Source organism: Cheilinus undulatus, linkage group 9, assembly GCF_018320785.1.
Source record: "Cheilinus undulatus linkage group 9, ASM1832078v1, whole genome shotgun sequence".
Classification (NCBI taxonomy): Eukaryota; Metazoa; Chordata; class Actinopteri; order Labriformes; family Labridae; genus Cheilinus; species Cheilinus undulatus.
The window spans coordinates 41,668,239-41,695,697 of NC_054873.1; the positions used below are offsets into that span (position 1 = coordinate 41,668,239).

Genomic DNA, 27,459 nt, shown 5'->3' on the forward strand with positions numbered 1-27,459 from the left:
GCAGTTTTGAAGTTTTTTCTCAATTAAATACTGATAGTCAGTATTTCATTGTGATATACAATCAAAATGTATTAAAGACAATGTAAAAAATATGTTTAATGTTAATTATAGATTTTTAATGAACGAAAAACTGTATTATCCAATATATTTATCCTCAGGTCAGACCAGGAAAAAAAAAAAAAAATGGAATCAGCCAATCAAATTATAATCAGTGCATATCTGATTAAATTATCACACGAGCACAAATTTTTAAAAAGACAACTAAATTTTCAGAGATACAGCGTCTTAATTTCGGTTTCAAAGTGCACAAGATCTTAGTATTTAACTTAAAAATGTCCAAATTGTTCTTTCTGGAGAGCATGTCCCCCGGACCCCCCTGAGATACTTAGGAGTCAGGCCACCATGGTTCCCCTAAAATCCTGTGGGAAACACTGCTACAGAATATTTAAATATCGTGGGGATTACTGTTAAGCTGTGAATGATCTTAAAACCTGTTTAGATTTCAGATATTTAAAGCAGCAGAGAGTCTGAAAAAAACTGCTTTGAGTGTCACATTCCCAAGATGTTTGTCCACCTGTCACACACACGGTTTTAAGCTCTGTTTCTTGACAGTTCCTTGCGGTCTGTGGTAGCTGTAACCTGACCATAAAAGACCACCACTGAAGCCTTTAAGGGTTTTTTTTAGGCCAGCTCAAACACCATCATGCAACAAACTTATAAGGCCTTCATGAGCCAGACTGGAAGATTCTATTACAGGAAAAATTCATCTCCTATTCATAAGACAGTACTTTACAATGTAAAGTTAATCAAGTGTAATTACTAGGGATGCCCTGATCACTGCTGCTGATAAGAATACCAGTCATCTATAAATGAGAACCACATACTGATACTGGTCATATTTTATGTTTTAAGATGGCAACAGCTCCTTGTAGGAGCACAGAATTAATCTAACTCAGTCAACAACTTACTTTGTTCAACAAATCACTCCCAAGGAGCAATTCAGCAGCATAATGTGGTGATTCATTCATTTAATTTGTTTGAAGGAAGACATTATATGAAGGAAGACTAGAATATAAAATCTTCTTTCAGATTTAATGCTTTAATGTTAATTTGTTTTTTGTGCCTAACAAATGGAACATGCTTTGAGATCTCTTCTCCTTGGACTCCAAAACAAAAATATTTTGTTAATTGTGAATGAAACATGTTTTCTTTTTACTGTTTTTCTACTTTCAGTTTTCGTGGACGCAAGTATGGAGACAAGCTTGCTGAGAAGTTGTCCACCATTTTGTCCAAATTTCCATCCCTTAGAAAACTAGAGTAAGATCCAAAGTTGAACTTTTCTCTCTATTTGTCCTCTTAGTTCTGTTTTTTGAATATCTCTGCAGTTCATATCTCTCTCATGGGGAATGGCGGTGCTTAAATGTTGCTTCCCTTTCACAGACTATGAAGATTTAACATGCGATCTAATAGAGGTCATCTTTTTTGACACCCTCACTACAGTTTTTAACTGATTTTTTTCTGGATTTTAAAAAAGGTTTTGTGGTTCCAGTATGACTGCCACAGGAGCAGCTATTTTGGCCTCCGCTCTTCAGGACTGTCCGAACATCACTGATATCAAGTATGTCGGCAACAAAATAACTGCACTGTTTCAGCCAGTGACATGTCTTAACCCGTGGTGGATTCTCTTGCTGAATCTGAAAACATTGCTGTGTACAGTTTCTGTTATTATTTTTTTTATGCTGGAACATTTAACTTGCATGTCTAAACTAGACACTTATCTTTCTTGTGTTGCAGTCTGAGTGACAACAATCTAAAAGATAGCGGTATTGAACACATCATTGATGTTTTTGCCAGCCTACCAAGACTAGTCTCAATATTGTAAGATACACATAAGATTTTATTTTTTAGATGACCACAATTGTTTAGAAGTTTGCTCTTTGTGAGTTAATGAGTAAATGTTGTTTGTGTTTGTGCATTATGCAGGCTGGGACGAAACAATAGCTCTCTGAAAGCAGTGTACTACCTCATCAGGAAAATGTCCTCATGTCTGAACATCCTGCACATTCATGCAGAGTATGACTCCACACTTTACTGACATACACTATGGAAACTGTGTTACAGTGATATTGTAAGAGCTGGATTTTATACAAAGCTGTTGCTTCACACCCACTAAGACCTTAGTCCTGAGATCTGTGTAGGTTTAAGACACTTTATATAGTTTTTCAATGTCTTAATTTTTCATTATTCACCTTGTGCTAACAGTTTTGTACTGTTGACAGTTCTTAAGGTGGGATATTTTCAAAGTCATTGCAATCTTGAGTCTCAATAAAAAGTCTCAAAAGAAATGTTTTCTAAAGTGAAACAAAATATTAATCAAGTAAACAATGAAATTCTTTTGTAACATAAACCCCCCCCCCCCTTTGCAGTGGAATGAAAGACGTGATGATAACCTTCTCTCAAAACTCTGGTTTGAGCAGGTGAGTTTGTAACTGGATAGATCTAATATCTGAATGATGAAACATATTTTGTGACCATAAATAATAACATAATCAAATGAGTGCAAATGGATCTTTGCTCTTATTTTTGTACTTCCTCTTCAGCCATCACACCGATTTCTTACCAACAATCAGGTAAGACACAAGTCAACGACACTTGGAAATGTTGACCTCTTTGCAGATCATAAACATTTCCAGTTTCCTTGTTTCATTTTGTGCCTCTTCTGAGGTAGAAAAGCTCTTAACAAGATGTGCCATTGCTCCTTTTTGAATACAAACAAACATAAAAGGCACTGAAACTGTCAAACTGTGTACACACCAATAACAAATGTAATTAGTTGCATGATGAAATGGATAAGAAAGCTGACGTCAAGATGAGATCCATTGCATTGCATCCATTGCTTCTTTGAGCAATCACACAATGGCAAGTTGCATGTCGTTCACCCAGGCACAACTTGAAGTACTTCCACAGCAGGTCCAAGCAGTGATGACTGTGACATCAGCTGCAGTTAATGGAAAAAAGGCAGAATAAAATGTCTGCAAAACACACTGTTTATTTATAGGAGACAAGCTCCTCCTTTCAGCTTGCTGCTTCTGGATCAGAAGTGAAAGTTTGCTTAATAAATTTGATTTCACAAAATGAAAATTGTCATTGCATCTGACCTGCATACTTTTCCTATTGTTGTTTCATTTAAACTTCATGCTTCCATTTGTTGCCTAGCTTGTTGAACCAGAAATGGAGTAAAAGAGAAATAAGAGATTTTGGAAAGTCGTTGGTATGCTCCCCTGGCGTGTCTGTCCTGGAGTAAGTAGACCTTAACACAGCTATCACAGCTCACTCTATCCTTAACTAATGATAAGATGTGTGCATGTTAACATGTAATGAACAAAGATGTTGAAATATTTTTACATATTTTTGTAATATTTAGTCACAGGACTAAAAAAAAATTAAAATAACCTTGTTTGTTTGAGCAGAGAACATTCATGGTTTCCTGAAACCCTAACTTAAGTTCTGTTTAATCTGGAAAAAATAATATATTCAAATAACAGTAGGTATTCATAGACTGTCTTTGCAAAAACACACTTTATAGTTATTAATCATGCTTATTTCAAATTTGATTCAAATGATAACCTTTTCCCCTGCATGTCTGCTCCATATCTTTATGGGAAGCCCTGTCTGAAAACTCAACCAAGTCAATCCTCAGGCCAAAGTGCAATGCATGATTTTATTCATTCAAATGAGGCAGGGTCATGGTACTTTGTTTCTCTCTGAAATGGGAACTTCCCTTACACCTTCTCAGTGACAACAAAGAAAGGGGTTTGGTTTTCCTGACTGTGCAGGATTAGGATTGTACCAGGTCATTCACACTATATTTTGTATGTGTTTTCACTGTAGTCTGTCTGGAGGTCAGTGGAAGGTTGAATCTCTGATGATACTCACTCAGTTTTTGCCAAAGGTCAACATCACCAAAAAGATCATGTAAGTCCAGAAGCAGATCACATTAAAATCAGAAAATGCCTTAAACTGCTCTCATTTACACACCAAGTTTATTCTTCATGTCAGAGATTTCTATAAACCCCATGAAGATGCTTAATTACATTTTTTAATAAGGACATGAAATGATCATCCATGAACCATAATAGCTGTCGACATGACTGTTTTGACTTTTCTCAGTTTAAATGAAAGCTGCTCTTCCGTGGAGGGTTTGGTGGTGCTGACTGCTCTGCTGTCCAGTTGTCCTGCTGTGATGGAACTGCATGTTAGGTTGGTATCTGTAGTGTAAATATACAGGCAGATCTAGTATCCCATTATGTAATGTGTCACTGTGTGAATCTATAAATCACGAGGTTTCATAAAAGATTAAATGGGATGATCAGTCACATAGATAATTTCATTGTTAAACAGATGTATAGTGTAACTGTTTTTATTATGTTTCAGACTGCAGAGTCCAGTCCTGGTTTCTTTTGTGTTCTCTGAAGGAAGTGACCATGCTATGGATGAAATATCTAAATCCCTGTGGTGCGTTTCCAGTTTTGGCTGGATGATATCAACCAGAAATCACATCTCAATGGTTTTTGACTGAATGGTGATAGTCAGTTCATAGTCAAAACCACAAGTTGTGGGTGGAGATGAAGGACAGCTATCTTTGTAAAGACTCATTCTGGTGTAGCAGTGGGCTCAGTTTCTGAATGACCATCATTATGTTCTCTTTTCAGTCTCAGCTACTGTGGTCTGAATTCTGCTCATCTGGATAGGGTGTGGCAGAGTTTGGGAGCATCATCAGATCTCACTGTTATTGAGTAAGTAAAACAAAAAGATCACAAACTTCCGGGTTTTCTTTTTTTTTTCCTGAAGAATCCCCCTCCTCAGTCCCCCCATAAAAAGTATTCATATATCTGCAGACTTTTCCCCACCTGTGCTCTTCAGTGATGTAAGTTGCAGTGTTTCAATGTCTTTGACTAAAACTATGACTAAGAGTGTTCATTGAATAATATTTTGCCCTGAGGACGACCACAAGCTAAAAATAGATCTTAGGTGATAAAAGGAGTTTTTGTCAGGAGACTTAAGCTAAACTAAAATGTAAGTTCTGGGGTGTTGGACATTCAAAATCCAAGATATTTCTCCACTGTGCAGAAGAGGCATTTTCATCTATATATCTAAATTTATCAAAGTATTAAGAGTGCATTAATGTGTTTCCCATGTAAAAATACAAATATCACATATCCATTTTACAATTTGGCTGACTGAATAAGTTTGAAGAAAATAGAAGACCAACGTGTAAGGGGTTCCTTTATTGGCTAAAACTAGACTGAAATATTTTTGAGGTTTTGTCGACTATACTAGAATTTAACTATCAAGGTAAAAAAAAATGACTAAAGTGTGACTAAAGCTAAAAGGCATGTAAAACTATGACTAAATTTAAAATAGCTTCCTAAATAAACACTGGTATGTTGAAGGATCATGCATAATTCTCATAATAAGCATAGAAAACAATGACCTTTGGACGCTTATTTTATCGCATTAGACTGCAGGCCTGTGGGCGCACTTAAATCACACAGGATTTATAGACAAACAGTGAAATGTCACAAATGCCTACATTTAAATCTAAAGTCAATTTTGCACTAGGGCCAAGGTATGAGAAAAACTTCTGTTAATAAAGGCTGTCAAAACCTCTCAACCCCTCTGTTCTCTTGTTTTCCCATATGTTGTTCTTCTCTCGCCTTATCTTTCTTTCCTCATGATAATTAGGAAGTAAGGGGAGGTAGAGCCTTAGCCTGGTTAGGCAGGGGTGAGTTTTAGCCCCAGTCAGGGCACCTCACCCTGTTTCTGCTTCACTTTGCTTTGCCTTAATTTCTTAATATGCATTTTTTTCTTTTGCCACATTAAGTACATTTTTTTTATCATAACAAAAGCATATCGGTACCAAATATCAGTTACTGGTTTCATGCTCTAATAATCAGTATGGATACTTAAAAAAAATAAATAACAGTTGACCCTTATTGCTAACCCCGCTCTCTACACTTTTTTCTGCGCTTTCTTTGCAGTGTGCAATGTTTGCACCAGGAGTAGTTGATTAATGTGGTTGAAACTATGAGTCACGCTAGGGTAGATAGTATTAGTGTTTTGGAGTTTGCATGTGCACACTAGGCACTTTGCATTTTAAATCGAACATTGCAATAACAATGTAACACCAGTCTCAGCCCACTTTGTGTTTCCTTAAATTTCAGTCCAGCAATAGGTTTTAGTTTTGATGAGAAAGTAACAAACGTGCACAAATTCAAAGTGGTCAAAATTTGATATTATTGAAATTGAATTAAAGGTTTAGATTAATAAAGTATTACATCTTTAGCATAATTTTCCCCTGAAATAGTGTTTTACCTGTTTTAAGTCTTAAACACAACATCAACCTAAACACTGTACCTTACAAACAATATTCACGTGTCTGCATGGAAATTTTGAATATTGCTACCAGAAGTAGTGCAATAGAGGTTTTTTTCCTGCATACTCAATTTACATTTTTTTCTCACGTTTTGGTATCAAACAGTGTGCTACTTTCTTCTTGTCTTTGTCTCTGCTATTATTGAAACCCTACATTTTCTCTGTTAGCCTGTCTAATAACAGTTTGGGCAACAATGGTCTGAAGAAGCTGTTGGACTTCCTGCCTCGTCTTAGAAGCATCCAGGAGATCAAGTAAGACCCATACACAAAAGAACAATCAGAAAAACATACCTGGAGACTTTATTGCAAACCCTAGCAATATGAGCTTGCATAGTATGCATTTCAGCAGAATGAATGAGCTTGGCAGACACATGAAGAAGTGTGCTAAGCAGAGATGAGATGCTTAGTTGTATTGGACAGAGCTATCCTTATCTTGGTTTATTGGCAGGAGCTGTGCTGTTCTACTACTAAAAAAGTTGAAAACAAAATGTGCAGACGCTGGCAGCTTCTATGCTTTCCCTGGGGCATTATCCAGTATAAATGGCTTGTTTAAGGGATCTATTGTGTCCCTTCTCCCTAGCTTATTGTTTTGTGTTTGTTTTTTTCAGTGCCAGTAACAATGGGATCACCATGGGAGGAGTGACCATGCTGGCAGGTGCTTTGTGCTCCAACCACAACCTAACACAGATTCACATCAGGTACTCTTTGTTTTACCTTTTAATGACCATTTTAGAGAAGCAGCATATGAGGCACCTGTGCTAGATAGATCATTGTTGTGCAACATACAGGTGTGAGTCTGAGTTTAAAGACTCAAACAAAAAGCAGACTTAAGAAAGTCTTGTGTCCTTTCAGTCAGAGCAAATCGTTATCGCTTGGTGTAGAGTTGTCACACAACCTGGAATAAGAATTTTGGTTCTGTGAGAGTATAAGCCAAACTGTCAATATCTGCTTCAATACTATGACAGCTTTAAAAGACCTCCTGATCCAATACTGTTTAATGTAGTTCTAACTTCCAACTTGCCTATTGGAATATACCAGAATCAGACATACTGTTAAAAGAAATGAGACACAGAATACATGATATTTACAACTGGTGGAGTCTGGGAGAGAGGGTGGAGCAGATAGACAGCATGGACAGGCAGGAGCATACCATAAGGAGACCATAAGAAGGTGTCAGTTGGACCTGTACAATAAATTTAAATTTAATTCCAATCACAAATTTTGACATTGACATTAAAAAAAAACACAATTGTTAACAATTATTTACTTTTATATCCATGTTATGCCCGTTGAAAACTGTAGGTGGTCGTTTTTTTTTTGTTTTGTTTTGTTTTGTTTTGTTTTTTTACATAAGACTTAAATGACTTTTAAAAATACTAACCTGACACACCAGATAGGCTTTTTCATGTATTTATTGCATAGGATGTATTTTACAACCATCTTGGAAACCTCCCATACAAAGTGTTGGAAGGGCAGGACTTTTAAAAAAAATTCTTGAAAGGTGATTGGATGAACATTCTGTTTGTCACATACAGTACAGGCCAATCAAAGCAACGAGACTAAATGGGGTAGAGATAGCATAAGTAATGTGAGCTCTGCAGGACCTGTTGTAGTTCACAAACAGTGGAGTTTGTTGGTGAATAAAACTCATTCCAAGACCGGTTAGGAGAAGCGCAAAAACATCTATGCCTAGAAAGACTTTCAGTTTGGTTCTTTGCTACTTCTGGGATAAAACAATGCTACCCAGAGCTGATAAAAACTGACATGTTTATGAGTGTCCCAGCTAAATGCTTCGCTGGCAATAGTCATTGCTACAGCTTGCAATACAACAAAACCCCACTCATGACTCTAGCAAGTGATGCACTTGACATCAAACATTTCGCTTTGCTTCATTTCTTTTAGCATTGTGAAGATACTGCCTTAATGTTTAATTAACTAGAATTTTGTTTCTTTTTCAAAATAAGAGATTTCTCCCAACAGGAGGTAAAGTACTGCAAGTGTGAGCCAGTACAAAGACAAAATAAAAGCATAACAATGAACAGTTTGGTGAAATCTCTGAGCTTATCAGGATTTACAGACTTTCTTGAGTATTATATACCATTTGATAAAATGCATTCTTAGATGAGGATGTATACTAAAAACTAGGGCTGTTGAAAGATTTCAGTTTTTAATCATGGTTAATCTCAGGATTTCTGTAGTTAATTAAGATTAATCTCATTCTTTTTCCACTTTTTGCATTTGTTTCATAGCATGATTACTTAACTCATTTTTGGGCCAAATTATGATATCTGCCTAACTCTACTCTCCTAAAGCTGCTGATTCACTGTTCCTTGTTTTTCTGAAAACTTTAAAATATAAATTAGGCAATTATTCTGTGAGGCCAACGATTTACAGCTGGTCCCAGAATTTCCAGACTGCACTTTGACACATACTTTCATAATATTTCTGGTGGTTTTACAGGGAAAGAGGCAAAAATCTGCTGATCTTGAGGTTTTGTCCTGGTGGAAGGTAAAGGAAATACCTGTAAAAAGCTTGAACATCTTGAGTCGCAGTCTGACACACAATCTGATTAAGCTCTGCTGTCCTTTTCAGTGCTGACAGAAATCAACCTAAAGTTTTCAGGTACAGTTCTCTCAGGAAGATTTCAGTTATAAATCATGTTGTCAGTTAAAAAAAATAACACAGAAAATAATGCTTATTTTGTATTCTTAAGTCTGACCAACAGTAGATGCCTTCCAAGTGATGTAAATACAGTCTGTAGATGGTTGGTCCAGTGTCCCTCCCCTTTGGAGTTGGAGTAAGATATTTTTCTATGTTTTTTTCAAACCTGCACACTACTGCCATGAGATTTTGGTCATTGAATTGAATTACTTTTGTGTGTTGCCAGTTTTTCTCACAGCTCACTCACAGATGAGGCTATCGAGAACCTGCTGAGGTTCCTGCCAGAGATGCAGACGCTACAGAGACTCAAGTAAAACACACACACCCACTTGACTGAATGAGTTAACCTGATATTCCTCTGCATTGAATCTATGCTGTAGAATATGCTGTCAGACATATGCCTACAGGCATACTGTATGTACTCTGGTTAAAGATAAATGGCTGCAGATGGCATCGAAACTAGTAAATCTACTTTCCAGTATCTGAAAATATCAGATGTGCAAAACCCCCCATATTCTCTGCCTCTGCCTGCTCCACAGTTATACTTTCTGTCTCCCTAATCTCTGGTGTATTTTCTTGTTTGTAATAATAGAAGTATAATCAACTGATGCTCACTATTTATTAGCTTGAGCTCTAACTCTATATGCTTGTTTTTATTTGCTATCATGGTAACTAAAACCACTTGGACATGAAGTGCTTCCTAGTTTTTTAATCCTCTTGTCCTTTACGTCCTCAGTGTCAGCTACAGCATCCAGTCCACATCTGGAGCAGTGATGCTGCTCAGCTGTTTGACTCTTAGTCAGCGAGTGAAGTCAGTGGATCTCAGGTACAAAACCATACTGTGCTGAACTAGTAACAACAATAGCAACATGCAGAGAAGTGTGTATCCAGGCAGTCTGTGAAATTCCTGTCACAGCTGGTAGATTTAGTAATGACAGATATGTCACTGCAGTTTATACTCACATTTTTTCTACCATTTGTTTTTTAATAGCTTACAATATTTCAGTGAATTTTTGCTTTTTCCTCATCCCTGTCCAGGCCTCAGCTTGAATCCTTCATTCTTTTCTACAATGTGAAAGCTGAACAAGCCAGCTGCAGGTTTGTCCAATGAGGTGTCCTCCTCCTTGTATAAGTAAAACTGTAGTGGGTTTACCACTGACTATACAGAGTATACTATTTATCCTCTTCCTTGTACTTTCTGTCTAAGTGCCAGTGAATGCACTTTGGCATAAAAATTATGAAAAAACTCAGCCACCACTGTTGGAAGCAGGCTTTTTACAGCTGGAGACAGATCCTGGCAGTATTTTTGCATCTCTCCTTTAGTACAGAAGCAAGAGCATCCTCCTTTTTAGTTTAAATTTTAGAGTTTGAGTGATAACTATAACTTTAGATTTCAGCTAACTGTTAAACTATACAGAGATACAACATTTGGAGCCAAATGTGGGATAACTAACATACGGTGCCATGAAAAAGTATTTGCTCCCTCTCTGATTTCTGATTTTTATGCATATTTATCACACTTAAATTTTTTGGATAATCAAACCAGTTTGTATATTTCACAAAGACAACCCAAGTAAATAGAAAATGCAGTGTTGATTATTAAATTTTTTAGGGTGGGAGGGGGGGATCCAAACCTATCTGACCCTTTGTGACCCCCCCCCCCCCCGTCAGTTAACTGTGATCAACCACAGTTTTTGGAAAGCTGAGTTCAATTTCAGTGGCCACACCCAGGCCTGACTACCGCCAGATTTGTTGAATCAAGAAATCACTTAAATAGAAGCTGTCAAAGTGAAGTAGGCTACAAGATCTCAAAAAGAAACACATTATGAAACGATCCAAATAAATTCAAGAACAAATGAGAAACAAAGTGATTGAAATCTATCAGTCTGGAAAAGGTTACAAAGCCAATTTCAAGGCTTTGGGACTCCAGCAAACCACAGTCAGAGCCATTATCAACAAATGGAGAAAACTGGAAACAGTGGTGAACCTTCCCAGGAGTGGTCAGCCAACCAAAATGACTCCAAGAGCGCAACCATGACTCATCCAGGGGGTCACAAAAGAACCCAGAAACACATCCAAAGAACTGCAGGCCTCTCTGGCCTCAGTTAAGGTCAGAGTTCATGACTCAACCATGAGAAAGACACTGGGCACAAATGGCAAAGAACACAAAGGCTCGTCTCACATTTGCCAAGAAACATCTTGATGATCCTCAAGACTTTTGGTGAAATGTTCTGTTGACTGACAAGACAAAAGTTGAACTTTTTGGAAGGTGTGCGGCCTGTTATATCTGGCATAAAAATAACAGCATTTGATAAAAAGAACATCATGTCAACAGTCAAACATGGTGGTGGCAGTGTGATGGTCTGGGGCTGCTTTGCTGCTTCAGGACCTGGACCACTTGCTGTGATTGATGGAACAATGAATTCTGCTGTCTACCAGAAAATCCTGAATGCAAACGTCCAGACATCAGTTCATGTCCTCAAGCTCAAGCCTTCTTGGGCAGTAGGACAACGACCCAAAACATACCAGCAATTCCACATCTGAATGGCTCAAAATAAACAAAATTAAGGTTTTGGAGTGGCCAAGTCAAAGTCCGGACTAAAATCCAGTTGAGATATAGTGTTGTGACCTTAAATGCACCGTTCATGCTGGAAAAACCTCAAATATGCCTGAGTTAAAACAATTCTGTGAAGAAGAGTGGGCAAAAATTTCTCCACGGTGATGCGAAAGACTCATCACCAGTTATCACAAATGCTTGATATCAGTTATTGCTGCCATGGGTGGCACAACCAGTTATTAGGTTCAGGGGGCAATTACTTTTTCACACAGGGCCAGATAGGTTTTGATCCCCCCCCCCCCCCCTTAAAAATGAGATAATTATTCAAACATTGCATTTTCTATTTACTTGGATTGTCTTTGTGAAATATACAAATTGGTTTGATTATCCAAAAAATTTAAGTGTGATAAATATGCATAAAAATCAGGAATCAGAGAGGGAGAAAATACTTTTCACGGCACCGTATATTTTAACCAAAAATCAGATGAATTGTTGAAACTCAGATCACAGGTAATGATAATTCTAAAGAAGAGAGATCTCTCAAAATGAAGAACTTATGTGTGTGTAAGCTGTGCTGTGTTTACCTTCTAACTTGATGACCTAATGCCTTGACGTAGAATGTGCCTCTGCCTCTCTGCTTTTCTCCACAGGTTCACTGGATTTAGCCTGAACAGTGAAAACTATGAGAGACTGCTCGAGATCTTCCAGCAGGGTCCCCAACTGTCAGACCTGGAGTATGTGCCAAAAACCCAGTCTCATTCATACATTAGCCTTCCTTTAGATTTAATGTACATGTTAACCAGTCTGTAATCATATACTGAGTGCTTGGATGCAGAATTAGTCTTTCTTTTTGCTGCAGTTTATCAGGCAACCAACTGGGAGACGAAGAAGTGAAGTATTTTTTGGACACTCTACCAAGGCTAAAGATTATCCGCTATGTCAAGTAAGACAAATATTATGACATATTCTTCTTAGCAATGCAAATTTTTTGGTGGAAGGCATTTGTTTTAATATAATTTTTTATTTCTATCTATTTTAAAATTTATTTAAGAATTATTTTCACCATGTGTACATTAGCTGGCATACAACAAAAGTCCACAAACACAACTTTTATTACCAAACTCCCACAAATAATCCCAACCAAATATTTCCAACCTCCCCCCAAAAAACAAAATTATAAAACAACATTGCTTAATGACTAATTAAGTGGAAGAAATAAAATGATAACAAAAAATTAATAAATATAAAGAAAGATATTTTAAGAAAATTACAAAAAAAAAGCAGATTATCATTTATATGTGTATTATTACTTTTTGAACAAAATTAACTTTTAAAATGCATCTTTTTTGATTAAAAAAAGGTCTCTCCAGAACACAAAGGACAAAATTAAGTTGGTTCCTGTTAACTCTACACATTTCGTAACTTTAAACCACTGGTTCCCTACCTGGGCTCTGGGCATCCCTTGAATGGGGTGCAAAGATCTAAAGGGGGGCAGGGGGCTGTGTCTACTCTGACATTGTCAGAATTAGATATACATACTTTTCATCATGTTTTAGAGATATAATGTATGATAGTGTTTTAAGGCCACCCTAAAAGATAAAAACAGAGGGATCCATTCATTTTTGAGGAAAAAATTGTAATTTTTGAAAGTATGAAGCTGGATAATAACAAGAAATCAGCCCAGAATTTTAGGGTCTAAAATCATAAATGTAGACATTATAAACAAAAATCCTGATGTATATAAAATCATGTATCTACAACATTATAAAGTTGTAAATTTACTAGGAACCAAACTGAAAAAGGTGGTTGGCCCAAGTTTACAGAAATATTTCTTCTAATCCTGATGATAATGATCATATATTGATTCTGGGCTAAAGTTGAAGTATTATTGATCAGTCCCAGTAGTCTGACTGATAAGTCTCTCAACTGCAGTACTTCTGCAATGAAAACAGTTTCATCTGGCAGGATTTTATTGCATGCAATCTGCTATTTTCTGCTTTATAATCTCAAAAAATTCTAAGTGTTTGTTCACACACATTTATGACCTAAAGTTGTTTTTTTCACTGTAAATTTATAACTTTTTATAATTGAAAAATTCTTTTTTTTCTTGAAAATTTACAAATCTGTATTTTATAAAGTGTAAAAATAAGTTGTAAATAGACAGATATGTAAGAACTTATAAAGAAAGTCAGCCTATTATGTTATGATTTATTTAATGAAAACAGATAAAACTGAGATTTATTTTTTCCCAGTGGGTCCCTGGGGGCCTTTTTTTTTTTTTTTTTTTTTTTTTTTTTGGGATATGAATAGGGGGGCCCTAAGGAAAAAAGGTTGCGAACCACTGCTTTGAAAAGAGCAATATTACTCCCTTTGTTAGTGCATTTAGAAAACTTGTAGTTTCAGTCATGGTATTAATGGAAGTATAAACAAGCATGGAAATAATAGTCCAACAAAGAAGACCAGTCATATTTTTATCAAGCTTTATATTAAATAAATTAAGCATTTCTTCCTATTTTTTTCTTAATGTTTCAACTGAACAACATTGACTGCCTTTTATTTTTTGAATGGTTTGATATAGCATTTACTATTCTTCCAGATAGATTTTCCAAAGGCCTTATCATAATTGCGAGTTGAAAAGTAATTCAAAAGGGAGCATTATGTGATTGTTAGAGCACTCTGTATGAGGCTGAAATAGTAACAGATCTTTTAGAAGAGCCATTCTGTAAGCTGTTTTAGGCAACTATTCTGCTGTTGATTTATGGATCAAAATAAACATTTAAAATATCTTACTTTATTGAAAGTCTTTTAGGAAAAGACATTACATAACATTTAATTTACCCCTTATACCAATAAACCATACAGGTTATGACATACAGAGCAATGCCTCCCTACCTTGATTTTCCAGACTCTGTCATCAGGAAATACAGTTGCTAGAAAATGTATGTGAACCCTTTGAGATTTCTTGGATTTCTGCATAAATTGGTCATCAAATGTGTTCCGACCTTCATTTAATTCACAATAGACAAACACAGTCTGCTTAAACTAATACTGCACAAAAAATGATATGTTTTCATGTTTTTATTAAACAAAACATGTAAACATTCACAGTGCAGGGTGGGAAAAGTATGTGAACCCCTAGGCTAATGACTGGTTGACCCTCCTTTGGCAGCAATAACTTCAACCAAACGTTTCCTGTCGTTGCAAATCAGACCTGCACAACGGTCAGGAGGAATTTTGGACCATTCCTCTTTACAAAACTGTTTCAGATCAGCAATATTATTTGGATGTCTGGTTTGCATTGCTCTCTTGAGGTCATGCCACAGCATCTCAATCGAGTTGAGGTCAGGACTCTGACTGGGCCACTCCAGAAGGCATATTTTCTTCTGTTGAAGCCATTCTGTTGTTGATTTACTTCTGTGCTTCGGGTCGTTGTCCTGTTGCATCACCCATCCTCTGTTGAGCTTCAGTTGGCGGACAGATGGTCTTAAGTTTTCCTGTAAAATGTATTGATTAGGGCTGTCAATAGATTAAAATTTTGTAATCGCGATTAATCTCACAAATTCCATAGTTAACTCGTGATTAATCGCAAATTAATCACACTTTTTTTTTGTCTGTTCTAAATGCCCCTTACAGGACTATTTCTCAAGATTTAAATACCCTTATCAACATGAGTGGACAACAATACTTTTTTTATGCAAATCTTTGTTCATGTCAACAACCCAAAAAACACAACCGATAATGTCCAGAAAATTTTCTAGTCTAATCTCAAAGATACTGAATGCTCTAAAAATCTTCTGAGAGCATAACATGGTAAACTCAAGCCCACCAAGCCACAATAGATGAAGATACTGACCTTAATGTAACATTTACTGAATAATACCACAGACTTGTAGGAGTTAACTCCTCTGTTCTCAGCAGCTTAACACAGAATAACAGATCTAATCATCACACATTGACATAAAGAGCATGGTCAGTGAAGTTCAAATCACTTAAAGATCATTCCTGGATCCTTCACACTAAAGCAGAGAATTTTGGTCTCACATGGAGGAAATAAAGACTCACAATCATCCCTCAACAGGACTCACACCAGGATGATACAAAAAGACTAAATACAGTTAGAGAATTACACTACAGATTACTCAAGCATTTTTTTCTTCATAAATAAAGGGGACCCACAGTCTAATAATGCCTTTTAGCTTCAATTATGATACTCTACAGAGCTCATTCACTCTCAGGCTCACCTATAACCTCTGCTCCCCGTTACATACCAGCCTCTGCTGCTCTTTCTCCTCCTCCTCCTCATGATGCAGCTGTAGGCCTATATTCACCAGCGTTAGACCCTCCTATAGGGACTGCAGTCTTTGACACTTTTGCAGCATCTTGATTGTTTTTTTTTTTTTGTTTGTTTGTTTGTTTTGTTTTGTTTTGTTTTTTTAATTTGGCGTTTATTTAATGTTCCAGTCGATCGTTTCAGTAAGTTTCATTTTGTCCGAATACTTTCACTTTCAAGCAGGAGCTGAGTTGGCATGGGAGCGGGAGTAAATAGACCTTTATGAGACGTGATCGGACCGGTCAACGGTCAATATAAAGGGTCAGCGCAGCTGTAGTTCATAGCAGATATAAATAAATGAATAAATCATACTGGCCCAAAAGTGCGTCGACCCACCAGGAAATGCCTGGTATGCCAGATAGCGAGTCCATCACTGCTTACAGTTGTCTGAGCGTAAACAATCCAGCATGGTGAGGGGGGCAGCTCTCTGCTTTAGCGGTGTGCTCGGCCAGCGAGTGGTACGGGGTGTTTAAGACTCTACTAGTACAAACTCCTGATAACTCAGTTCCTGTCAACTGAAAGAGAAAATAACTTAAGTCTTATCAGGCATGATATGAAAGCTGAACCTGTCATTCAAAAGTCTCTGTCCTTTATCCATTTCTGCTCGCTTGTACCACATCACGACGGCGTCACTTTCTGATCTGACAAACTATGGGGTGGGTCGAGGGTCACACAGAATGCGCATGTGTTAATCGTGCGACAAAAAAATAGTGGCGTTAAAAGTAATTTGAGTTAACGCGATTTTAACGCGTTAACTTTGACAGCCCTAGTATTGATAAAATTGGGAATTCATTTTTCCGTCAATGACAGCAATCCATCCAGGCCCTGAGGCAGCAAAGCAGCCCCAAACCATGATGGCCCTTTTACCATATTTCACAGTTGGGATGAGGGTTTGATGTTGGTGTGCTGTGCCTTTTTTTCTCCACACATAGTGTTGTGTGTTCCTTCCATACAACTCAATTTTGGTTTAATGTATGCACAGAATATTTTGGCAGTAGTGCTGTGGAACATCCAGGTGCTCTTTTGTAAACTTCAAACGTGCAGCAATGTGTTTTTTGGACAGCAGTGGCTTCCTCCGTGGTGTCCTCCCATGAACTCTATTCTTGTTAAATGTTTTACTTATTGTAGATTTGTCAACACAAATGTTGGCATGTGCCAGAGATTTCTGTAAGTCTTTAGCTGATACTCTAGTATTCTTCTTCACCTCATTGAGCATTCTGCGCTGTGCTCTTGCAGTTGTCTTTGCAGGACGACCATGCCTAGGGAGAGTAGCAACAGTGCTGAACCTTCTCCATTTGTAGACAGTCTGTCTTACCGTGGAAACATGAACATCAAGGCTTTTAGAGATACTTTTGTAACCCTTTCCAGCTTCATGCAAGTCAATAATTCTTGATCGTAGGTCTTCTGAGAGCTCTTTTGTGCCAGGCATGGTTCACATCAGGCAATGCTTCTTGAGAACAGCAAATTCAACACTGGTGTGTGTTTTTTATAGGGCAGGGCAGCTTTAACCAACACATCCAATCTCATCACATTGATTGGACTCCAGGTTGGCAGACTCCTGGCTCCAATTAGCTCTTGGAGAAGTCATTAGCCTAGGGGTTCACATACTTTTTCCACTCTGAACTGTGAATGTTTAAATGGTTTGATCAATAAAAACATGAAAACATGTCATTTTTTGCATAGTATTAGTTTAAGCAGACTGTGTTTGTCTATTGTTGTGACTTAGATGAAGATTGGAACACATTTGATAACCAATTTATGCAGAAATCCAAGAAATCTCAAAGGGTTCACATACTTTTCCTAGCGACTGTATATCCATGCAGTAGATTTATGAAACAGTCTATCTGGAGTGTCAGGCTAATTCTTCTCTCCCCTTCTGTCACTATACTGCATAGTGGTGTTTTAGTCGTGTGGCTAAATAAGGAATAATTAGTGCAGGATGTAGTATTTAGTTTTATGCATCCTTCTTTTAAAAAATACAGATACATTGTTGTCAGATGTGAAACATCATCTATGATTTGTAATATTAGGGATATACTGTTGAAATGTTTTTTTTCTTTTCAACAGTTTGAGCAGCCACAGCCTGACTCAGCAGAGCCTGGTGGACTTGGTCAACACTTTGTGTGTCTGTGATAACGTGTCAGGTGTAGAGTTCAGGTGAGTCCATTTTCTGTCACACTGTGATAAAAGAAGAATGAACTAAAGGGAACAGATGTTTGAAACTCTTCAGTGCGCTTTAAAAACGATGCCTTTATCCCTATCTTTGTATTTGACTTTCTGATGTGTGCTCCTAGTTTGGAGGACAAGCAGAGGTGTCTCATCTGGTTCACACAAGATGAAGGGAGTGAAAAAACTCTAAGGTAGGACATTAAATTAATGAAAGATATTTGCAAATTACAATAATGCCCTTAAGAGCATTATTTGAGTTGTTACTGATCCATTACATTTAGCTTATTATATAACATAGTTATCTGCTTTTGACTCACAAAATACAGGATCATCATTATTTTGTTTACATAGCACCTTTCAAAGCACAGTCATGAACAGCTTCACATCATCAAATCAAAAATGCAGAGGAATTAAAACAACATTAAAGAATGGTAAAAGCATCAAACACAAAGGGCTGAGCTTTAACAGACTCAGATAAGGTTATAGTAAGGTTATACAGACAAGAATTTAAGAAATACACACAGGACTCAGATTAGTAACAAGGTTAAAAACAGAATAATAATACATAATAAAAAACAATGTGTTGCTTAAAAGTAATAAATCATTCTTTACTTGATTATAGAGCTTCAGAAAGAATAAAAACTGGACACTGAACAGTTCAGTGTTTGGCAAAACAGGAACGGAGGTTTAGCATTGTTGTGTAATTCTTTACCAGGAAGTATGTGCCCATCTTATCAGTATTCTTTATGCTTAATGCTCTCTTCCTTTTCTCAGTGTCAGAGGAAGCTGTTTGGAGCGTGACCTTCTGCTCAGATTAGCAACAGTGGTGTCTGTTTGTCCCAGGCTGACTAAACTGGAGTACGTATTTGTCTTTAACTTCTTTAGAACATCAAACTCAGAATAACAGACACTCAAAGTAATTTGTGGGAGTAGAATTTAAACAATTTAAATTGTGATAACTTTTGATAAATATTCTATATATGAATTTGTTTTTATTCACTTACTTTTCTGCTTATTGGGCTAAGAAGCCATTTACTAATCAAAAGACTCACAGTGTTTGCTGTCTCTGATTATTAGATCTTTTGCTATCCTCTATGCTGAAACACATCACTGAACAGACAGTTGAAAATCAGCTTTGATGACTGCTTTGGTTGGTTCACAGGCTCAGAAACAACTCTCTAGACTCTGACTGGATTGCAGACTTGGTAAAACTTGTGAGCAGCAGCCAGAGAGGGCTCTCTTTGAGGTAGGAAACCTGAGGATACTACCTGAAGATAAAACAACAGATTTTATACCTTATAATATACTAATTCAACCATAGAGTTTTATAAATTCCAGGTTAATTTCAGTCAGACAGGAACTAGGATGTTGAAAACCCCTGTTGAAGCCAAGAATTTAGCCTTGTTTGTTTATCAGTACAACCAGGAACAGCACAGCAGGTCCCAGAACTCTGCAGGGACGTTTTAGAAAGTATGGCTCAAAACTAAGAATTAAGTTGAACATCATATGATTAAAAGAAGAAGCAGTAGTTGCCAATTTACGTGTGAGTTTATTTCAGAACATCAGCCGTTGGTGATTAGTGGCCACTGTGGTTAGTTACTGGTAAAAACATTCACCTCTTTATCTCCATAATCATAATCACTCATCGTCATATCAACAGCAGCAAGGCCATGAATGTAGATGTATCATTTTTTCACAGGACACTTACCATTTTTGGTTTTTGAAGTTGTTAAATACATCTTTGTGTTTTTTTCATTAACACATAAAAACACTCATAATTGTTGTTGAAATGCTGAGCTGTTTCGCTCTCCTTTTCTTGTCAGTATTGAGGAGAGTTGGATCAGAGCTGAGGAGGCTGTGGGTTTACTGTGTAGCTGTCTGGAAATGTGCAACAACATACACAGCAGCAGGTGAGGTTTACAAACTCAGCTGAGTCTCCTTAGAAGATCTTTATTATAATGAAACTCATTTTCAAAGATATTTAGGCTCACAGTAGAATATCACACATCAAGCCATACATCTGTTAACATGTGTAACATTGTCTCTACAGGGTTTACCAGAGGACCCTACAGCTGCTTTTGAAGAAGGCTTCTCAACTCACCTCTGTCAGGTATTTCAAAATTAATAAATCTCATTCATCAACCATTTCTAAAGGGACATTTCCTCTTTAAACTCACTTTCACAATTTAAAGAATATTCTAAAGTAATTGTATTTTAATCTGAGATTTGATCTGGCCACAGAATAAAATGTAAGAACACTAGAGAGCACTCTTGTTCACATTTGAGTGCAGATATGGTGGTATAGTGATTACTTTTACACCTAAGAAGACTCAAATAGACTGAATTTGAAAAGACACAATAATATTTAATTCTGAATGATGTTTTATTGTATTTTTAGCTATTAAGCAATTTTGTATAATGCAATAGAATGCACAAATTCATAGTTTGAATATGGCCATGTTTAGTTTGACCATATAATGTTTATTATTTACATGGTAAACTTTAAATTTTAACTATAAATGAAAATTACAAATTTAGAATTAGCACTTTTGTGGGTTTTTTAGTAGTAGGATTGAAAACTTATTCTAAACAATTAAATCTGCATCCTTTTCTTAATACAGTGTAATGCATGTTGTTTTTTTTATAACAGCACCTTTTGAACAAGTGATATCATCCTATCGCATTTATTTAATATCCATTACTAGCCTAAGTGCTTCTTGGAGTCCAGTGCAAGCATGGTGTTTTTTATGCACACAGTGCAGCAGTCCTCATGATCTAATATAGGCATAAAAGGGGTGTTTCAATATGCTAATTATAAAAAATGTGAACAAGCTTCTAGTGTTCAACAGAATGGCATTCATCAATTTAAGAGCACAGACTCTTCAGCACTTTGAAAATATGTCATGATTCTGACGTCGGTTTACCTTAGAAACCTTAAGAACAACTTTAAGACGCCGGTTTAGCTCAGTAGGTAGAGCAGGCGCCCATTTATGGAGGCTGTAGTCCTCAGTGCACTGGTCGTGGGATTGATTGTAAGCCTGGGTGCCGTTTGGTGCATGTCATCCCCATATCCCCAATGAAGTTTGAGAAATCTCATGGCGTTAATAACACCCTGGACACTGAGATCGTCCCGAAGTCTGACACTGAGGAGGCGGAGACTCACATCCTTATTGTGGAAGGCTTTCTGCTTTACACCTACGAACCTTTGATCGACGTGCTGAACCAATGTTACTTTATTTCCATCCCATATGAAGAATGCAAAAAGAGGTGGTGCTCTAGGAACTACATGGTGCAAGATCCACCCGGCCTGTTCGATGGCCACGTCTGGCCCATGTATTTGAAACACAAGAACATGCATGTCATCCCCTCTTTCTCCATATTTCTTCTTCTGTCTTCAGCTATCCTATCTAAATATGGGCAAAAAGCCTGAAAAGAATATTTTACAGAAAGATATTGGTGTGTACTTAAAATGTGTTGTGCATTTTTCTTCTTTGGGGTGGGTTTAGATTCTCTGCACTTTTGAAACACGGTTTCTTTGCAATTTGCTTAAATGTTAATAAAACACTTTAAAGTAGGCCTTTTCAATTAGCTGCCCGGGAGCCTCATGTGGCCCAGAACAGACTCCCAAGTGGCCCAGCATATGGTCATGCGATGCGGAGAGCAACCTGTTTGGCAAGTTTTCTTAAATTCCCACATTATTTCAGACCATGCATGCAAGACAATGCGTAGCCTAGCAACAGTCTACCTACAATGTACCACGTTGTTTTGAAGTGTGGCTAGCAATGCTGACAGAAGTAGCCCCAAGATACTGAGTATAAAACATGTCCTTTTCAACTGTCGCTACAATTTAGTTTTTATACATTTTAAGATATGCCTGGGTAAGATATGATCAAAATTATTATTTACAGAATTTCATTTCATTTTTTCATTCTATTTAATTTATTTTTATTCAGGTGAAAAAAAGATTTTCTGATGTGCTTTTGTCATGTTGCCATACCGTTTTTAAAAGGGAGACTGTGAATAAAAAGTGAATATTTTTCATCAAATTGATCTGTATTGGTTTGAAATTCGACATTGCCAGCTGCTTACTGGGCGTCAAACATGTCAGGCTAAGCTACATGTCTTGATTTTAAAATTGGGCCCAGTTGAATATGTAATTGAAAAGTCCTGCTTTAAAGTTTTAGCACAATCTTGTTATGTAACAGGCATTTTGTTGTGCGGAATGCTTCAAAAGGAAGAGCTGACATACTCTTGGTCTCATTCACAAATGGGAAAGTTTTTTTTTTTCTCTTTTTCAGTACCTTATTTTGCGGCTGATTAGACATTGCAGCCACGTCCTCAAAGGCAGATTTAGTTGCAAATAAATCTTGACTGAGAGGCAAGAGATTTATTTATTTTTTGATACAGTATATGAGCTTATATAAGATGAGTTATTTCCATCACATAGGGTTCTCCTGGAAAGAGTGTTTTCATTCTGCGGTTTGAAATGTTATTCCTCTCCGGGGTTTGTCTTTCAAACATCTGAGTTGTGCCAAATCACTAAATCACTACTGATGACACCACCACCACCACCCCCCCACCCCCCCACCCCCCCATTTCCTGATCTGGCTGTTAACAAAACCACTAAAAGAGCATGTAAATTATGTGCTTTTATCGTGGGAAAAAACTTAACAGCTATAGAATGTAATTATCATCAAATTAAATGAGCTTTAGCAGGGCTACAATTAGCAGGGATGACCATTAAAGCTGTGGGTAGAAGCAGGATTTGCAGCTGCTCCTTTGATCACAGCCCACTTCCTTTAATCATCTTGGACTTAAGATAACCACTCCAATGAATCACACTATACCAGCATAGGATGTCATTGTAAACACACACACTCACCCTGACATAGGGAGGAGAGGCACTGTGGTCAGTAAACGTGTAGGACTGCCTCGCTCCGCTCATAAAGTCAGAGCAGAACAATCAGAAAACAGGATACACTTGTTTATTACAAATCACTTGGCAATGTCACTATTATTTATCTTCCACCGTGGCAAGAGGGCGGAGGGAGTTCATCCAACACTGAAAGAAAACACCCACTTTGGCAGGCAGCAGGTGCTAATTCTTTCTTTTAAAGATAAGGGCCAAAAAAGGGGTGCTGTTGAATTATGATAACCCTGCAACTACTGTATGATCACATCAACACCAAAAGATAAACTTTACTAAACTAAAAACTTTAAACCTTCCTCTTTGTGTTTGCCTTTGGGAAACAGGCACATAATAGACTTTTATAAAGATAGAACTTCAACTATGTATTTTGACAGAAAGGCTTATTTAAAACACCGTATATAATGCCTCTTAGTTTGTCTTCTCTTACCTCCTGCAGTCTTGTGGACTGTGCAGTACAGGGTTACCAACTTGAACCTCTGAGAAGCATCATTCAGAGGTTTCCTTCATTGACAGAGCTGGAGTGAGTACTCTGTTTATTCACATAAACTGTGTTTCAATCAGTGAGCAATAGAGCCCAACATTTGATAAAAAGCTGAATTGTATTTTTTTTAATCATTATTCACAGTCTTTCTCACAACTACCTGGGTTGCGAGGGAGCAGAGTTTCTTTCTGCCATCTTGCCCTCAGTGCCAAACCTCACTTCTCTCAGGTCAGTGTATTTTTCCATACAGGACACTTTGTTTGTTTTGGGGTTATAATATGTTAAGCATCTTCTCTTTTTCCCATGCAGTATTTGTTCTAAAGAGACATGTGTCGATGTGGCTGAGAAGATCTCACAGACTTTGCTCCAGACTCCAGCCATTCAGTGTTTGAAGTGAGTGTCACTTCTCTGGTTACTGTCTTCCCTTTTGTTTGATTTACCAGCTCCTCCACTCAGAATATTAAAAACAACTTTTATCTCTCTATACATTTTTCCTTTCTTTTTGTGCATACATAGGGAGATGTTTTGGGGAAGTTTTCAACATAAAGTGATCCAAGGTGATACTGTCAAGGTTTAGCAAAATGCAAAAACAAAGGGAAGGACCCAAATGCAGATAACACAAAAGTTTTATCAACAAAAGGCAAAAACTACAAAAAAAACTCCTTTAACTAGGTCCACTAAAAAAAAAAAAAAAAGAAACCCTACAAAAAAACAAAAGTCTCACCAGAAAATAGCACCAGGAAGACTGGAGGCTCAAAGACATTCACACTGAGAAGACTTATGATCTGACAAAGACAAAGGGAATCACAGAACCTAAATGCAGGGAGTGATTACAAACAGTGAGACAGGTGTGACAAACGAGACCCAGGTGAAACTGGTGAGTGTAATTAAAGTGGATGAGGCAGGAAGAAAAACTGGAATCAAACACAACAGAAGGCAAATAAAAAATAAAACAAGAAACATGGAACACTTCACAAGACAGGTACCAAGAAACACACAAGGACTGAAGGACAACAAAACAGTACACTAGAAACTAAAACTAGGGAAACACTGCTAACACTGGAGGATACAAAGACAACAAACTACAACCAAAGGGAATATAAAGAACAACACAAGGAGGGAAACTCAAACACAGGGAGGGATAAGGCTTAACAAAACATGCTAGGACTATACAAGAAATAATGAAACACAAAAGGTAGTCACTAGAAACATAATGTAACAGAGCACAAAATACATAGAAACACAAGGGCAACAGAAAACACCTAAGAAAGTAAACAAAAAAAAAAATCAAGATCATGATAGATACAGTGTATTGGGGTACAAGCCAGAGAGATTGAGCATGTAGGTGAGGGGCACGAAATGAAAGGAATACGACCCATTTAAACAATGAAATATGTGAACAACATTACAGTAAGGAGTCTCAATCAAAAGATTCATGCTCTCATAGAGCTCCAACTTCTAGTCAGTGTGCATTGCTTTATGAAAATCCACTTGACATCCTCAATGTTCTGTTGATTAAACTAGAAATGAGGGATGCACAATATTGTTGACACAATATTGGTAATAGAAAATACAAGCTAAAACAGTTAGTTAATAGTGTCATCAGATACAAAAATATCTGCTGAGGTATTGGCCTACGTGCCACTAATAAGTTGGACAGTGTAAAGAAGAAACAGCAAAATGCAAGTTTTTTTTCTGTGTTGTCCTCATTCCTTGAGCTTTAAAAATGGGTTCTAAAGACTTAGGTGTTAGGTCTGATCTACAACTAATTTGATTTTTAAATACTTGAGAAAAGTTTTGTGGTATTTCAATTATTTTCTGAAGAAAATAAGAATTTGAAATTTGAAATACTAAATCATGTTAAAACAACCACATTAGTATTTAGTGCTTTCTGCCTCTCAGCAGGTTGTTAAAGTGCTTTTTATAGCTCTCTCAGGGCTCAGTCTTGGGATGTTGTTATTTACACTGTATATCAACAGTATCGGGCATAATGCTCCAAATGCAAATTTTTATTTATATGTAGATGACGCTGTCATTTACTGCTTCTACACAGCAGATTCAAAGTATCCTTTGATATTGTACAGGACTGTGGCTAGGGTTTTATGGCAAGAATAAGTCTTGTTTTCTTCTGATGCAAAGAAAATACTTTGTTTCTGCCTGTTGGTTGGCCTTCTTGACCACACGTAGGCTAATTCATTTGCATATCCTTATTTATAAGGCATTTCTGAATCTGCTTCCATCCTACCTGTGTAATTTCATTCAGGTTAAAAATACTGGGAGATACAGACTTCACTCTGTGACTCAGTCACAAAATGTACTTTTGCTCTCTGGTCTTAAAGTCTGTCTTGAAATGAGTGAAAGGTGTTTCAGGTACTGCTGAAACTCCTGCAGCCTGGAATCTACTGCAGGAGACCTTATATCTTGAGAAGCTGGTCACTTCAGATCTTTTTAAAGGTAGAGGAAGATGCATCGGGTTGCAGTTGACGTTGTGCTCCTTGACTCAGTATTTGATATCTCTGATTGTAATTGCTCTGTTTTTTATTTTTTAAAATCTGTCTTTGTTAAATGTGTTGCTGTTTATCTTGGCCAGGCTACTCTTATAAATGTGATGTTAATTCTCAATGAGTTGTTCTGGATAAACAGATTCAAATAAATAAATTAAATAGTAATCAATTAAATATCCTGAACAAACCAGATTGCATTTCATTGACATAATTTTGATGACATCTTCTTCTGTCTTTCTCTCAGTCTATCCAGTCATGTTTTTAGTGACGCAGCAGCTCATTCTATAACAAGAATATTGCCTCATCTACGATCTCTAAAGTAAGTATTTAATCATTTACTTGATAAGATTTATGCAAATTTATTCATTTGTTTCCTTGTCAGTAATGAACATCATTGTCACAAATGAATGATTAATCCTTCAGTGCCCATGATTCAGAATCACATGCATAGAATGAATTAAAAGTAAAGCCTCGTCATGCAGCATAAAAACTAGAGACTTTGGTGTCTTCTGTGTCGATAGTCTGTCTCACTGCCAGTGGACAGAGGCTGGAGGGCTGCAGCTCATCATAGCTCTGAGACAGTGTGTCAGTCTGGAAAGCCTTTGGTAGGACTCGCATGTACAAATGAATGAATGAATTCCAGGCGTGTCATGTAGAGTTCTAATAATTAGTGTGATTGTGTTTGTTTGTGTATGTGTTCCTGTCTGTCTGCCCCCCAAGTCTGGACTCTTTGCAGCTTAATGAGAAGAGCAGGGTGTGTCTGGTGCAATCACTGAGGACAGTCAACTCTATACGTGTTCTCAAGTAAGAAACACAATCTCATCATAGGAGGCAATATCACTGCCATAAATCACAACTGTAGATTTAAACATGCCACACATTTTTAAAAAAATTAACGATATACAAAACCTGACCTTTTGAAATGCTTTGAAAGACTGAGCCTGTTTATAGCTCCTCATGTCGTTGAAAGTGTTTATTCAATATACAGCGCCAGGCCTGCAGAACTATTTCAGGCAGGTGTGTTTTACGTCTGCGGTTACAGTCACAGCGATACTCTTTACTCACACGCATCCATGCACCACTCTAGTAATGTGGTCTATTTATGATGCGGTGCATTTGCTGACGCTGTTGATGCCAAAGCCTCAGCTTGGCTGCTCGGAACATTGCGGTCGCTGCTGCCCATCATACCAGCATGTCAGCGGCTCAGCATGAAGCTGTTCATAAATAAGTAGTGTTTGATCCCATGTTCCCCCCCCCCGGGAGTAACTTTCCCTGTCCTCTCATAGCGCGAAGCTGTAAACTGTTGCTCACTGAGGAGCTGTGAGGTCAGAACTGAGAGTGAAGATGTCAGCTGTGTTTATGCAGCATATAAATGCATCACATACTTACATA

The 27,459-nt window shown here is 37.2% G+C and overlaps 1 protein-coding gene across 4 annotated transcripts in view; it reads left to right on the forward strand.

Moving 5' to 3' along the window:
* Positions 1-27,459, forward strand: part of nlrc5 (NLR family, CARD domain containing 5) — a 62,880-nt gene that overhangs the window by 25,121 nt on the left and 10,300 nt on the right. For 3 of the 4 annotated variants that reach the window (XM_041795712.1, XM_041795713.1, XM_041795715.1), the window contains 33 exons: positions 1,234-1,317; positions 1,535-1,618; positions 1,795-1,878; positions 1,984-2,073; positions 2,427-2,477; positions 2,601-2,630; positions 3,217-3,300; positions 3,892-3,975; positions 4,171-4,260; positions 4,435-4,515; positions 4,713-4,796; positions 6,604-6,687; positions 7,044-7,133; positions 8,896-8,943; positions 9,028-9,057; positions 9,149-9,232; positions 9,323-9,406; positions 9,833-9,922; positions 10,135-10,194; positions 12,304-12,387; positions 12,513-12,596; positions 18,051-18,140; positions 18,278-18,343; positions 18,927-19,010; positions 19,315-19,398; positions 19,976-20,062; positions 20,203-20,262; positions 23,519-23,602; positions 23,708-23,791; positions 23,873-23,956; positions 26,312-26,386; positions 26,589-26,672; positions 26,788-26,871. In XM_041795712.1, the coding sequence (XP_041651646.1) occupies positions 1,234-1,317; positions 1,535-1,618; positions 1,795-1,878; positions 1,984-2,073; positions 2,427-2,477; positions 2,601-2,630; positions 3,217-3,300; positions 3,892-3,975; positions 4,171-4,260; positions 4,435-4,515; positions 4,713-4,796; positions 6,604-6,687; positions 7,044-7,133; positions 8,896-8,943; positions 9,028-9,057; positions 9,149-9,232; positions 9,323-9,406; positions 9,833-9,922; positions 10,135-10,194; positions 12,304-12,387; positions 12,513-12,596; positions 18,051-18,140; positions 18,278-18,343; positions 18,927-19,010; positions 19,315-19,398; positions 19,976-20,062; positions 20,203-20,262; positions 23,519-23,602; positions 23,708-23,791; positions 23,873-23,956; positions 26,312-26,386; positions 26,589-26,672; positions 26,788-26,871 (2,550 nt within the window). The remainder of the gene's footprint in view (positions 1-1,233; positions 1,318-1,534; positions 1,619-1,794; positions 1,879-1,983; positions 2,074-2,426; positions 2,478-2,600; positions 2,631-3,216; positions 3,301-3,891; positions 3,976-4,170; positions 4,261-4,434; positions 4,516-4,712; positions 4,797-6,603; positions 6,688-7,043; positions 7,134-8,895; positions 8,944-9,027; positions 9,058-9,148; positions 9,233-9,322; positions 9,407-9,832; positions 9,923-10,134; positions 10,195-12,303; positions 12,388-12,512; positions 12,597-18,050; positions 18,141-18,277; positions 18,344-18,926; positions 19,011-19,314; positions 19,399-19,975; positions 20,063-20,202; positions 20,263-23,518; positions 23,603-23,707; positions 23,792-23,872; positions 23,957-26,311; positions 26,387-26,588; positions 26,673-26,787; positions 26,872-27,459) is intronic. The other variant, XM_041795714.1, reaches the window with a different exon arrangement.